This window comes from Malaclemys terrapin, chromosome 8 (genome assembly GCF_027887155.1).
Source record: "Malaclemys terrapin pileata isolate rMalTer1 chromosome 8, rMalTer1.hap1, whole genome shotgun sequence".
In the NCBI taxonomy this organism is placed as follows: domain Eukaryota; kingdom Metazoa; phylum Chordata; order Testudines; family Emydidae; genus Malaclemys; species Malaclemys terrapin.
Window position 1 is genome coordinate 73,673,842 of NC_071512.1, and position 14,426 is coordinate 73,688,267.

General features: G+C 41.6%; 1 protein-coding gene across 1 annotated transcript in view; it reads right to left on the reverse strand.

The window, feature by feature from the left end:
• SNX7 (sorting nexin 7) overlaps positions 1-12,276 on the reverse strand; it is a 53,385-nt gene extending 41,109 nt beyond the window's left edge. Inside the window, exon 1 of the mRNA XM_054038180.1 lies at positions 12,074-12,276. Coding sequence (XP_053894155.1) covers positions 12,074-12,259 — 186 coding nt within the window. The 5' untranslated portion in view covers positions 12,260-12,276. The remainder of the gene's footprint in view (positions 1-12,073) is intronic.
• Positions 12,277-14,426: the final 2,150 nt, after the last annotated feature.

A 14,426-nucleotide genomic window follows, 5' to 3' on the forward strand; every position in this document is an offset into this window, starting at 1 on the left:
CTGTGGATATCCGCTTTATATCCACAGATATCCACATCCACGGATGCGGATATCGCAGACCATGTTTGCGAATTGGATGCAGATACAAATTTTGTATCCGCACAGAGCTCTACTGATTGGGCCATCCGACATCACCACAACATAAATAAATAACATGTCCCTTTACTTATAATTAGCTGTTTAAAATGACACAGAAAAAGCAAACTACTGCTCAAGAGTGCAAAACCACTTATTTACATAGTAAATGTTTTACAGCCTTTTTCCTATAGGCATGGCCAATTTCAAAACAGTACTCCTCTACCCCATTATAACACCACCCGATAGAACACGAATTCGGATACAATACGGTAAAGCAGCGCTCCAGGGGGGCAGATCAAATCAAGTTTGATATAACACCATTTCACCTATAATGCGGTAAAGATTTGTTGGCTCCCAAGGACAGCGTTATATCGGAGTAGAGGTGTATATGAAATCCCAGTTGTTTGTTCAGCCAACAGTGCTATGGAATGACCAGCCCCATAGTGACTATTTCCCTTTCAAACATGCTGCTTAACAATAGCAAGTCAGGAGAACAGCCCTCCTCAGAGTCCATCAATTAAAACAAAAACAAACAAAAAAAAGAGGGGGGGTGTTGAGAAGAAATTGCTGAAATAGCAAGCATATATTGTTGGCCAGCCACTATACTAGCATCCCCTGTATTATTCCAAGAATTACTCACTTCTATAGCTAATGTGCCAAGATTCCTCCCTCCTTTTAGAAGTAGTTTTTTTAATAAGTAAATAATAGTGAGACGGAAGATTACAGAAGAATAAAGTTACCTTAAGACCTTCAGTAGCTATTAATTACTGAGTACGAGTTTAAGTGTGTGTCCAGTACAGTGATTTTACTGACTTCACCTAGTCTCTCTCCAGACATTTCTACTCCACTGAAGATCATACTGCCTTCAAAAGCATTCTATTTACTCTGGCACCTAATCAGCATTGGTTGGAAGTGTGGGGGAAGAAGTAAGAGTTGTGCTTTTATAGTTGCATAACTCCATTTGGCTAAGTATGGTAACTTACATGCAGAATGAAAGCCATTTCAAAATATGCTAGGTCAGGACACTAACACAAAACGGCCTCTACCCCGATATAACGCGACCCAATATAACACGAATTCGGATATAACGCGGTAAAGCAGTGCTCCGGCGGGTAGGGAGGGAGGGCGCGGCTGCGCACTCCGGTGGATCAAAGCAAGTTCGATATAACGTGGTTTCACCTATAATGCGTTAAGATTTTTTGGCTCCCAAGGACAGCGTTATATCAAGGTAGAGGTGTACAAGCCTTCTGGGGAGGGGAGAAGAGCACATCACCACAGAAAGGATTTGAGTAACCATGTAGTTGAGAGGGATGTTCAGTTTGTGGTCCTAAAATTAGACCAGCCAGCTGTGTTTTGGTTGGCAAGTTACATTGTCATCACTCAGCCTACTTATAAAAGAACACAGGCAGACTACTCAAGCACGCAACAATTCTGCTGTAGGAATCTAGAAGGAATTATACGATTTGAAGAGAAACCAGAGTATATTACACATGTGAAAACTCTGACTCACAGGAAAACAAGAAGGGTGAAGGGAAGACAAAGTTATCCACGATTATGAAACAAACAGTATCTTAGATTTATTATTGTAGGGTTGTTGTAATGTTAAAGGCATTGTCAGTTTTGGTAGGCAAATTTGTAGTTTTCTTATTTCGTCCTCCTAAAGGTTTTTGTTTCAGTTGACTCTCTAAAGTCTCTTGAAAGTCACGTTCTGCCATCACCCAAATATTACAACATGTTGGACACACAGCAGATGTGCTTCCAACAGGAGCTGCAATCAGAGCCAAGCATCTGGAGCTTGCAGTCTGCCTCACGTGACATGCTTGCAGATGTGGAGGGAAAAGAAGCTGCTATTAGAGGCCTCTGCAGATTAAGTGCTTGGGACTAGAGCAGCAAGAAAGAAACCATTGTCAGTGGCCTGACCAACTGTTATACTAAAAAGGAGTGCTAGTGACGGGCTACTCAAATACCTGGCTTTGTCCATAGCAGATGTTTTGGAGATTTGGAAGTTTTCAGTAGCCAGGTATAGGATTTATATAGAGCATATGGGAAACAAGTTCAGGAAGATATTGTCAATAAGGAGAAAAATGAAGGTAAAGCAGTATTAGGGAGGTTGGGGGCAGGATTCACAAGGAAAAGTAAACATTGGCCTGGGCCTTTATGGTTTTAAGGGTGTGACGTTATCTGATTAAAATATGACCATATCGATCATTATTGCAACCACTGTTCTATATTTGCAACAAATCTTGTACAAAATGTGGCATGTAAGATATCTGTGGAAAGGTTATGATTTGCTGAATATAATTATCCTATTTGTATACATGTATCATTTTTGCATTTGAAGTGATGAGAATTGGCTATATACCTGCATTTCAAATGTTTGCTCCTGGGGTAACGCCCACAAGGCAGTTAGCCAGCACATTTTGGAGGGACTATTCAAATTGAGTAACCCATCAAAAGGGCACGTAACTCACAATGGACCATGGGAGACACCCATCTACACTGAGTGGACGTTGCATCTGAAATATAGGTAATGGCTTCCTGCAATGATTAAATGAAATCAGGCATGCACAGGTGATTTGCCCATGTGACTCCAAACGCCCATCTTGTCATCTGTAATTTTCCACTAGTTGTACTGAGGGCTTTATTCAAAACAATGGGTTTCCTTCCACATGGCAGAAGATATAAAAAGCCCTGGAAACCCCTCCATTTTGCCTCTTTTCTGCTCCAGCTTCTGGACTATGAACTTATACTAATGGGAGCATTCTAACCAAGGAATTGAGGCCCTTCCAATGATTTGGAAGCAGCCACAGACCTGACTTAAGCCAACAGTTTATTCCATCATTGCTGCACGCCTGAACCGAGAACTGCAATTATTGTATGTATTTGATTCCTTTAAACAATTTTAACTCTCACCTTTCTTTCTTTTTATAAATAAACCTTTAGATTTTAGATACTAAAGGATTGGCATCAGCGTGATTTTGGGGTAAGATCTAAGTTATATATTGACCCGGATGTATGCCTGGTCATTTGGGATCAGAAGAACCTTTTATTTGAAGAGATTGGTTTTAAAGAACCACTCATCTCTAAGTCTAGTGTTTTTGGTGGTAATACAATGACTGGAATGAAAGGAAACTGCCTTTATGACTCTTGTTAGCCAATGTGGTGAAACAGAAGTTTACTTTTGTTGCTGATTTGGTATATCCTATGGGGGATTAGCCACCAGTCTTGGGGTGTATCTGCCCTACTTCTCAGCAGTTTGTCCTGAATTTGGCATCCTCAGTTGTGACCCACTGAGGCATGGTTACAATGAGCAATTACTGAAGCCATAATTTTTGGTAAGAAGCAACGAACACTAGTTTTTTTCATGACGTATGGGTAAGGGGTTGGTGCTTCTGGCCTTTAGGGGTGAAGAAAGAAGCAGTTGCTGAGCATGAAATGGAGGGGAAAATCAGTTCCTGTGCACTAAGTATATAAAAATAGAACGTGAGAGAAAAGAGCATTTTAATACCCACATCGATGAAGATATAGCTACAAATGAAATACTGTTCTTTGTAGAGGAGTGAGTGCATGCATACAGGTTTTTCAAGCTGCATGTGAATTAGTGATCATACCACATTTTGCATTTGATCCACCCCAAGTAATCAAAAACAAACTGGAGAAGCAAGTTGCATAAACAGAAAATGAATGTACTTTGTATGTCAGTTTGAAGCTTAGTCAACTTCAGAAACTGAGCTGAATGTTGCCAATTTGTGACTTTGCAATACTTTCTCTTTTATAATGTTTTCTTCTTTGTTGCTGTACAAAGAAAAGAATACTGATTAAAAGACCCACATCTGACAAATATATGTACCAGTGAAGACCCATATGTCCCAATAAATAGGGTTTGCACCAGTGGATCCATTTGTACAAGTGGGGCCTAAATGGCATAAATGCTATGTAAAATACTGGTCACATCATGACTTGTTAGTTTCACTGATTATTCAGGTTAACTGATGATGTGAGGCATGATATTCTTCTTATTTGTAAAGTTAACCTATATCTAACTTAAAGATGCATTTTCTCTCCAAAAGCCCTGTCATTTCTTTGCCACTTTTTCTCAAGGCTTATCTCACTATTTAGATTGTTAAAGTAGCACAATGACTATTGGTATTTTTTCAAGAATATAAATGTTTGTAGGTTTTAGACATGGTGGTTTCTATGTGGAATTCCATCAAGATTTTATTTGTTCACAGCTTCCTGCAGGAGGGGACACTTAGAAGAATACTGTTTCAAGTCGGTCCCTTTAAAAAGCCACCAAATTAACAAGCAATTTATATTAAGAAAGAATTGAATGTCAGTAAGGAGAAGTTTTATGCATTCATAAAACTAACATCACAGCCAAATATATGCCTATTGACAAATTCAATGTCTATGCGAGTTAACTGCTCAGAGATGTCTTGCTTTATTATTTCCTTAAGATTACAAACCGAGTGTGTAACATTTGAAAAAACTATATTTTTTGTAAATAATTTTTACCAGGACATCCAATTCTAAAAACTCATTGATGCTTCTTATTACAGCCATTTAACCTGATAGTTGTCACAGATAAAAGTTTTGCAAAAATTTTCAGAGGTAGATGTTTTTCTGAATTCCAAGTAAGAATCCTTAATTTCTTTGCATTTCCAACATATACCTTTCACAAAATCACCTCAGATAGACAAGGTTACTCAGTTCCACATTGTGTATTTACATGAAGAGTATCAAACTCCTAAAGAAAAATCTTGAACATATACGTAGGGGTAGACCTTCAACAGGTTTAAATTGTCACGAAAGCTCGATTGACTTCAGCAGATTTCTGGCAGCTTACACCAGTTGAGGATCTGCCAAGAACTCAGGTGGAAAATTAACCTGTTGGGTTCAGTTTACAGATGACTGTTCCAACAACTGGTGAGGTGTAGTGCAAGTTTCAATACATAACAGTATTCCTGTCTTAATGTAAATTTCAGACTATTTGATAAAATAGATCACTCCCCAGAACAGTCAGACCGAATAGATTTTCCAAGCTCTCACAGATACTGTGGCTATCTGAGAGAGGATTTCTCCAAAGGGGTAGACCTGGCTAGGCATAGTGAAGTTTTGAGAGGAGAACATGGTCAAGAATTTGAGTTGGTCAATAACCAAAGTCCTGGCAGCTCCGGTCAAAACTATGTCATCCCATTATAACATGGGACACAACTGATAGTATGAGGTATCATGTGTATCATGAAATTCAAGAAAGCAGAGGATGAAGGGAAACTGAAGACAACACTTTGATTTGACTTTACCTTACAAGATGGAACAAGTTTCAGCATTCTATTAACCATTGTAACAGAGGTTAACATAAAAAGGAACAGGTCCTACACCTTGAATATTACACAATGCCCAATCAGGCTGACAACACTGGGTGCTGGCCTTTAATATTTTCCCTCCAGATACTGGTCAAGGTTTCTATATTAAAGGGACTGAGTCATGGCATGATTAGTAGCACCCTGTTTGCTGATGCTTTCCAGCATGAAGAAGGCCACAGGCTCAGCTATGAGCAATTAACTACTTTCTGTTGGGAATTATGAGCACCTGGGTGGTAGTTACTGGGCTAATGATGTAATTGAAAGGATGTAAGGGGAAGCTCAGAAGGAAAGCTCAGAGGGTGAGCCTGGGCTGAGGAGTGAGGACTGTGGGGAAGCCCCATCTTGCTCTAAGCCTGCCTTATACTGTGATATTTAGCAAGGAAAGAATAAATACACAAGTGGTGAAAAGGTAACAACCTGGTGTGTGTGAGACTACATGAACTGGTCAAGCAGTCAAACACTGTGTAGTGACAGAGACTCCCTGTGACATGGACAGTGTCAGGCTAAACATCCATGTGGTTTTTTACAAAATAAATGCTTTGTGTTTATATTCTGAGTAATACCTTTAGATTAAAGTTGACAATTAAGAATCTTATTTTTCACCATTTAGCTATTTGGCCTATTTTCATGGCCTAAACTGAATTAAGTGAAAAATGAAGTCAATTTCACTTTTAGATACTCATGTACCAGCACAATACAACATTGTTTAAGCTACAAATTCCACAGAAGACTATATGTAAAGCAAAAAATTCACAGCTACTTCACATCTAATTATTTTTATTGGGAACATTTTATAGATTTTGGAACAGTAAGTTTTCCATAAGTTAAATCTGAAACCAAAATTTGCCTCATACCTACCCCTTTAACAGTAGGATATAACAACTACAAGGGACCAGCCAGTTAACAAGGTAGGTAGTCTGAGAGACTGGAAACAAGAAAGCAAGTTGATTTAGGAATCAAGTAAAAGGGCCTGATCCTGCAAAGAACTGTGTGTGCACAACACCTCCTGGCTACAGAAGAAGTTGAGAGTATTAAAAACCTTGCAGGAGACTTTCACTACCATAGAAAATTGGATCCCAAATCTGCATCTTAAGTAAACTGTCTTCCTCGCCTATAAACAAAAGCAGTAAGTGCAAATGTTCAAGACAGAAAAGGGATGCTATGCGTCCAAACACAGTGTGAAATGTTTGTTTTGTTTATGGAAATAATTTACCACTTTGCATACCTTTTAACACCTGTTACATTTTCTCTTTGATATAATTAGGGAATACATTTCTGCCACTTGGATTCTTAATAATTATAAAGTTTTTATAGCTATCCTTAAATATTGATTGCAATCCATGTTTTATAACAAGTTTTTGATATAAGGTACCTTATCCCTTTGATAAGCAAGCAGCACCATAACTGAACTAATTACAATGGACCAGCAGGTATAGGGTATATCTACCCAGGGATAAAAGCCCTATGGCATGGCTGTGGCTGGACTGGGCCAGCTGACTTGGGCTCGCAGGGCTCAGACTGCAGAGCTAAAAATTACAACATTCGGGATTGGGCTGGAGCCCGAACTCTGGGACTCCTCACCCTCATAGGGTCTTAGAACTCGGACATCTACACAGCAATCCTTCAGCTCCAGAGCCCAAACGCCACCAGCCTGAGTCAGCTGACCTGGGCCAGCCATGGGTTTTTTTATCCCTGGGTAGACATACTCAGAGGCAAATGAGTATTACTTCCTGAATAAATTTCCTAGCTTAGACCAGTAAAGCCAAAAGCCAAGATCACACAAATAAAAGTCAAATAACTCTTTAAGTTATGCTTTGACATTCTTTTGCACTAAATTGTTCAAATGGATTCTCCATTTCTTGATGTCCTCAAATCAGGATTGGACATCTTTCTGGAAGATATGCTGTAATATAACAACTATTGGGCTCACTACAGAGGTACACAGTATTGTGTGGCATACAGGAAATGAGACTAGATGATTTAATGGTCCCTTCTGGCCTTACTTTATTAATATCAAGATTTTTCCTTCAGTACTATAAAACACATAACTGTTCCATAGTAAATGTGAAGTCTCTACAGTTACCCTTCTAATATATCAATTTCTTCCCAGTCCACTGTGACCCGTGCCTAACTGTTTACAGAAACACTAGAAATGTGTGCTCAAGTAAATAAATGTTGAATTACAGTCCACATGCTATAGAAGTACATGCGACATCAATGCCAAATGAGTTTGCACTTAATTAGAGAGATAAGGTGGGTTAGGTAATCTCTTTTATTGGACCAACTTCTGAAAGAGACAAGCTTTCGAGCCACACCGAGCTCTTCTTCAGGATGAAATATTTGCTGCTCCTACCACTGTACTATTAGATATTCTATTGTTTCATTTCAGAGAGTTAGCAATCTATTGGGTTTACTTAAGAAGCCTCAAAGGGTAGGTGGTTATCACCCCATATGCTATTTTTGGAGCCTGTTTGCCTTAACAATACTGGCTCAGTGCATGCTCTATTCTTTACCAAGTTTGAGGGTTTGCTCGAAAAGAGAAGGTAATAATGACAGATCTTGCTTTTATCAAATCAGATATAAAAAAATTATTACCATAACTGAATCATATTTAATGCACCAACTTACAGATCTTCATATAGCAGATGCAATCTTGGAAGACTTAAAGAATACCAGGTTAAAGAAAAATCACTTAATGAGATGGAGGGGTAGCCTATTTGTACTTCCCAACACATGTCTGTGCACACACTGATTATTTCCTCTAGATTTATGTATTATTCTACACTTTAGAACAAGCACTGGATAGCTTTGAAAAACTACAATAAAATTTATCAGTCAAGGCGAAAATGAATTAATCCATTCTTTATCGTGATATTCAGAATGGATTGAGGTGATTTAAATCACCAAGTGGAAAGCCTCAATTTAAAAATCACTGATTTTAAATCAACTTTTCCTTTTGTATTTCAGTTATTTTCTAAAGAAAGGTGCATTCTCATTGATTGATACAACCATTCTAATATGTTGATTTACAACAAGAGAGAGCCTTTAAACTAGATTTGGTAAATCTTTTTGCTACCTAGGAGGGTACACTATAATTGTATACATTTATTTAAGGAATTATATGGCATAATATCTTCAGATTCTTATTAATTGTACATTTTATTATGTTAGGAAACACTGAATGATATATTGCTTATTTACTAGATAATTTACTTTTTGCTCATATTTGGATCAAGCTGCATAAAGATGGTAACTGGAATTTAAGGAAACACACAAAATAATATATAAAATTTATTTGTATTAAACAAAACAACCTTAAACATTTTATTAAGAGAAGTTTTTGTATCAAAAAATGTTTCACTTACAATTAAATGATTTATTAAACAGAAGGATTAACTGTAGTCAGTGAAGTAAACTGATTATTTCAGGTCAGTCTGGGAAAGTTTTCAAAAATGTCTAAGTAAAAGTGACAAGAGCTTAAGTTTCTGGTCTTGCCTAAATCTTGAAAATGACACAATCTCCTAAATTACTCAGACTGACTTATTGTGCCATATTTATAAAGCTTGACCTCAAAAGTTAGAATCAGGGATAAACATCTAAGTTTTTGACAGAGGCTCATGGATTCAGCATATATACTTTTTATGCAGGCCTTAACATATTTTGTATTAAATTCAGATTTTATTTTAAACAGGTTTATTTAAAAAAAGAAAATTATAATTTAATCCAAAAAGTCTAATTTAAATCAAAAGAATCCAATTTTTAATTAAAAAAAAAAAGAATCATCGCTTCTTATTTTAGTCATCTGTTTTAAAAAGAAAAAAAGTTATGTACCCAATGTAAGGCATCGAAGAATTTTGCAAGGCCCTACCTAGTCTTACAACTGGAGCCATGTGAGTGAGCACCAAGTGGATAAAAGGTCAACTAACTGATCACCATATTTGGCATCAGGAAGGAATTTCCCCTCAAATATTAGCAGAGACGGGGGGAGGGGGTGGGGCTTGCCTTCCTCTTCAGCATGGGGCATGGGTCACTTGCAAGTTTAAACTACTGTAAATGGTGGATTCTCTGTAACTTGAAGTTTTTAAATTATGATTTGAGGACTTCAATAACTCCTCCAGAGGCTATGGGTCTGTTATAGGAGTGGGTGAGACTAGATGATCATGAAAGTCCCCTCTGGTCTTAGTCTATGAGTGTAACTCATATGAATCCAAATTCAAAATCAGGGCCCAAAAGCCAAGGAATTAGGCCCTAAGTCTACAAACACTTAAATGTGCACTTGCCAACATCAAGAGTTCAAATATTATGAGCCAGACCTCAAAAAATTATCAGAATGGGTTAAAAGTTTTTGTTTGTTTTTAACTGAGTTCATTTTATTTTCTGGCTTCTAAGCTTCCACCACAGAATCATAGAAGATTAGGTTGGAAGAGACCTCAAGAGGTCATCTATCCACATCAATCCAGTGGTTTTCAAACTTTTTTTCTGGCGACCCAGTTGAAGAAAATTGTTGATGCCCATGATCCAACAGAGCTGGGGACGAGGGGTTTAGGGTGAGGGAGGGGGCTCTGGGCTGGGACAAGGGGTTTGTGTGCAGGGTTGGGGCACGGGCTTACCTTGGGCGGCTCCTGGTCAGTGGTGCAACGGGGGTGCTAAGGCAGGCTTCATGCCTGTCCTGGCACCACGGACCATGCTGCGCCTCAAAAGCGGCCAGCAGCAGGTCCAGCTCCGAGGCTTCTGGAGTGCAACAGCCAGCAGCAGGTCTGGCTTCTGGCCGCTTCCAGGGCATAGCACGGTGTCAGAACAGCTAGCACCGTCGATGGGACTTTTAAGCGTCCAGTCGGCAGCGCTGACCAAAGCCACCGCGACCCAGTACTGTTGTTTGAAAACCTGCTGTTTGAAAACCACTGATCTAGTCCAACCCTCTGCTCAAAGCAGGACCAATCCCAATTAAATCATCCCAGCCAGGACTTTGTCAAGTCATGTTTCCACATTTTTTTCCTGCAACCATGAGGGCTAGAAACTTGTTTTAAATAAACAGTGAGATTCTGGACTTCAGGAGCTGTGGTGTTAAGAAAACAATCACCAGATTCATGATAGTTCAGAGACTACTTCCATGAATGTAGTTAATCATATGTGTGAATGTTTGCACAATCTGGGTCTATACCAAGTTTCAGACACTAATCATTTTGTCCCCTCCTCAATCAAAGTACACGTAAATTTAAATGATACCTATTCTCAATTTGATTTACATACACAACAATGGTACACACACTCAAACTGTTTTGAATAAACTCAAGTTTGAAACTTGTGTACTGGTGAGCATATTTCAATATATACTGTATATAAACCATGCCTGTAGATTAAATATTTAGATATTATATTTGTTATGTATTTTATTGGTACACATGACTGTAAATGTTAAGGGCTGTACTTAATTAAAGATAATAACTAGGGGTTTGATAATGCAATAAGATCTATACAGACAGGCCTCTGCCCCCACTTTAGGGCTGTGTAGGGAAACTCGCACTGACCCGTACACATTACACTGCAAGATTGGGGTTCTAGGTCAGTTGCCTGTACAATAATAGAATTGTGCTTGCACCCACAAATTTACCAAACAATTTTACCTAGGTGCTTAATAATGACAAATGCCAATAATGGTTTACTGAGGAAAAACTGCTGAGAGAGTCAGAACCCAGATGTCCAATATCCAAAATTACCATAATAGTTCCCCTATTACAAAAAGTGTAACATCTGGGAATACTTTGATCCTAAAGCTGTCCAACCTCTATTACTGGCACAAACTGAATAGAAACTTAAAAGTTAGCAACTTTTCTTTAAAAACGCATCCTAAAACTATTACAGTACTTAATGGATTGTGAATCCCCATTGGGAAAAAACCAAACACCTCTATGCATGCCAGAGAACCATTAAATGCAAATTCCTGGGGAGCGGGCACCTAACTCCTTGTTTCTAAATGGTTGTTTGAAACATGAGTGGAAAACAACAGCTGCCTACAAGAATTAGAACACTACGTGCACTTCAACTGCTTGTCTTTCCTTTTTCTACTCAGTTACAATCCCTATTTTCTGCTCTTTAAAACAATGCAGATGGTGACGTCTCAGGTTAATGTGTGTGCAACGCTTTGAAGAGGAAGAGGGCCATTTCTCTGCCAAGCTTCATTGCCATTGCCTAGAGCAATGAACAACCTGCAGGACCATGCCCAGGTAACAGAGGTCACTGTACCTGGATTGTTGCTCCGACTGCACGTCCACAGGAACCTGCCGACAAGTGCAAGATTGGGGTTCCCGGGCCACTGACTCCCCGCCCCGCATCAGGGTGATGGGGGGGTCACGTGAGGGGAGGGGAGGGCCGACCCCGCTGCGGAGAGTCTGCACTGGGCAGGCTGCCCCATCCCGAAGTGCAGGGGGCGATGAGACGAGCCGGGGGCAGCTCCCGGCCAGCGGCAGCTCCAGGGCACTGGGCGGGGGAGCCCCGCTTGCCCGTCACATCGCCGCCGCCCTGGAGACAAGCCCTGGCGGCACCACAGACGGGGCAGCGCCCGGGGCAAAGTGCAGCGGGGGAAGGAGGGCGCGGGGCTGCCCGGCGGGGAGAGGGGCCCCGGGCCGTACCTTGCTGAACACCTCCAGGTCTTCCTCGTCGTCGTCAAAGGCCAGCTGCTCCGGGGAGGCGGGGGGCGGCGGGGCCCGCGCTGCGCCGGGGGGGCCCGGCCGGGGCTCAGCAGCAGCGGCTCCTCCCCCGCCGCCAGGCGGGGAGCCGGAGAGCGGGGGCCCCGGTACCCTGCTCTCAGCCTCCATCCCTCTGTGGCAGCCCGGCCGGCGGCCCCTGCGATTGGCTGCCGGAGCCCGCCCCGCCCCGCCCCGCCAGCCGCACGCCCAGTGCGCAGGACTGGAAGCGGCTGGAGGCAGGGAGCGGAGCCGGGCACGGGCACGGGGACGGGAGGAAGAGACGTCCCGCGGAAAGGCGGGGGGAGAAGACCCGCCCCAGGGACGGGCGAACCTGCCGCGTGCGCGCGTTGCACTCTGGCGGCTCCCCACGCTGCAGCTGCCTGTGGGAGGCGGAGCGAAGTAGCTTTCCCGCCCGGGCTGGGCTGCAATCCGGGAGCCCGCAGGCGGCAGGGCTCCCCGAGGGGTGGGTGGGGAGCAGACCGCCGCCCTAGCAGCGGGCTAGGCCGCTCCCAGCCTCTGGCGTCTGGGCACTCCAGGAGTCATGAGCCTGAAGCATCTCTGCAAGGGCTGGCACCAAGCCAACCGACGGGCAGGGAAAAGTGCAGCCCAAAAGCTGCTATAAAGCGTCACTGAAGAAGAGCGCAGTGTAAATTGGAAAGCTCGTCTCACCCTCAGAAGTTGGTCCAATGAATAAAAGATGTTACCTTCCCCCACCTTGTTTCGCTAGCAAAGCCCTGCAGACAAGCATGTAGAACTGCCTCCCCTTCACTAGCGCCAGCCATTTCTCACGTGCTTTTATGTGCAAACAGGCTGAAAACACCACGTTCGTTCTGTAGTTTATTGATAAATAGAGCTAATGTTGCATTTGGTCCAAGCAGTTAGCTAATATTTGGGGTCTTGTTAGGGCTGTTTCCATTAGGAGGAAAAATTGATGCTGCAAGTCGGGGGGACGGGGGAGGTTGGTTTGATTTTGTTTATTTACAAAAAATGTGAACACACATTTCCCAAATCACCAGTAGAAACAAACATCAGCAGGCATCTTCTTTGCTCAGCAAACCCCAAGTGTGCTTCTCAGGGAGCTCTGTGTCTACGAAGCCCTAGTTCTTTTTCATCTCAGCATCACACTCACATCTGCTTCTCTGGCTTTCTACCACTACTTACTCAAACAGGTTGGAAAACCATTGCCAATATTCTTGTCCCTGTGTTTGCCATTTTAAAAAATACCCTTATCCCACATGGTTTAGCTCTAACCTGCCATGTGCCTTGGGCAATCCCTCTGTTGTTTGAAGCTGTATGTGAAGGGACTTAATTGCTCTTCCCAATGAGCCTGAAAGAGAGTACTCGGCACAATCACTGACTTTAGGTCAGGAGTTCTTTGGATCAAAGACTCGCTTGATAGCAGCCAGCCATCACCACCTTTCAACATAACAATGTATTACATTATTATATACATGTATTATATTATTATGTGGTGGGGTGAGGGGTAGCTCAGTGGTTTAAGCACTGGCCTGCTAAACTTACAGTTGTGAGTTTAATCCTTGAGGGGGCCATTTAGAGATCAAGGCAAAAATCTGTTAGGGACAGTACTTAGTCCTGCTGTAAAGGCAGGGGACTGGACTCAATGATGACCTTTCAAGGTCCCTTCTAGTTCTATGAGATAGGTATAACTCCATATTTACACCCAAAGAAGGATTTTAACAGGAAGGTTACAAAGTCCAGCCCTCAAAAATTAGAAAATGCCAGTATTAAGGTTACTTATGCAACCTTAATTCAGGGGCCTTTTGTGCATGCATTATGATATAGTCTTTAATTACATACTGCTTTTCTGCAGGTCCCTTGTGTCACTCAATGCACAGGTTGGATGGTGCTTTGGGAATGAATCAGGGTTGTATTGAGAAGGAGGCTGTTGCCTATAGAACGCCTGCCTCATGTTGCACTTGTTAGAAGGACTGAAATAAATAAGACAGAGGACCACAGGAAAAGAAAGGATGGTCTCACGGTTAAGGAAGTTGAATGCTGCCCTGTAGAACTGGATTATCTCTCTCTTTGCCACAGGGTTCCTCTATGATGCTATAAGGAAAAGCACTTAAACCAAATTTCACTGCTGGCCACAAGCCACTAATTGCATGTGACTCATTTTCTGGATGCCCAGACACTTGGGTCAGGTTTGTAGAAGTCCTGAGCACTAACAATTGCAACTGAAAAGTGGAATGGATTGAAACTGTGTTTTGAACACATGAAGTGCTATAAAAAGGTGAAGTACTCTAAAAAATTAGGCCCTAGATATCTCAAGTTG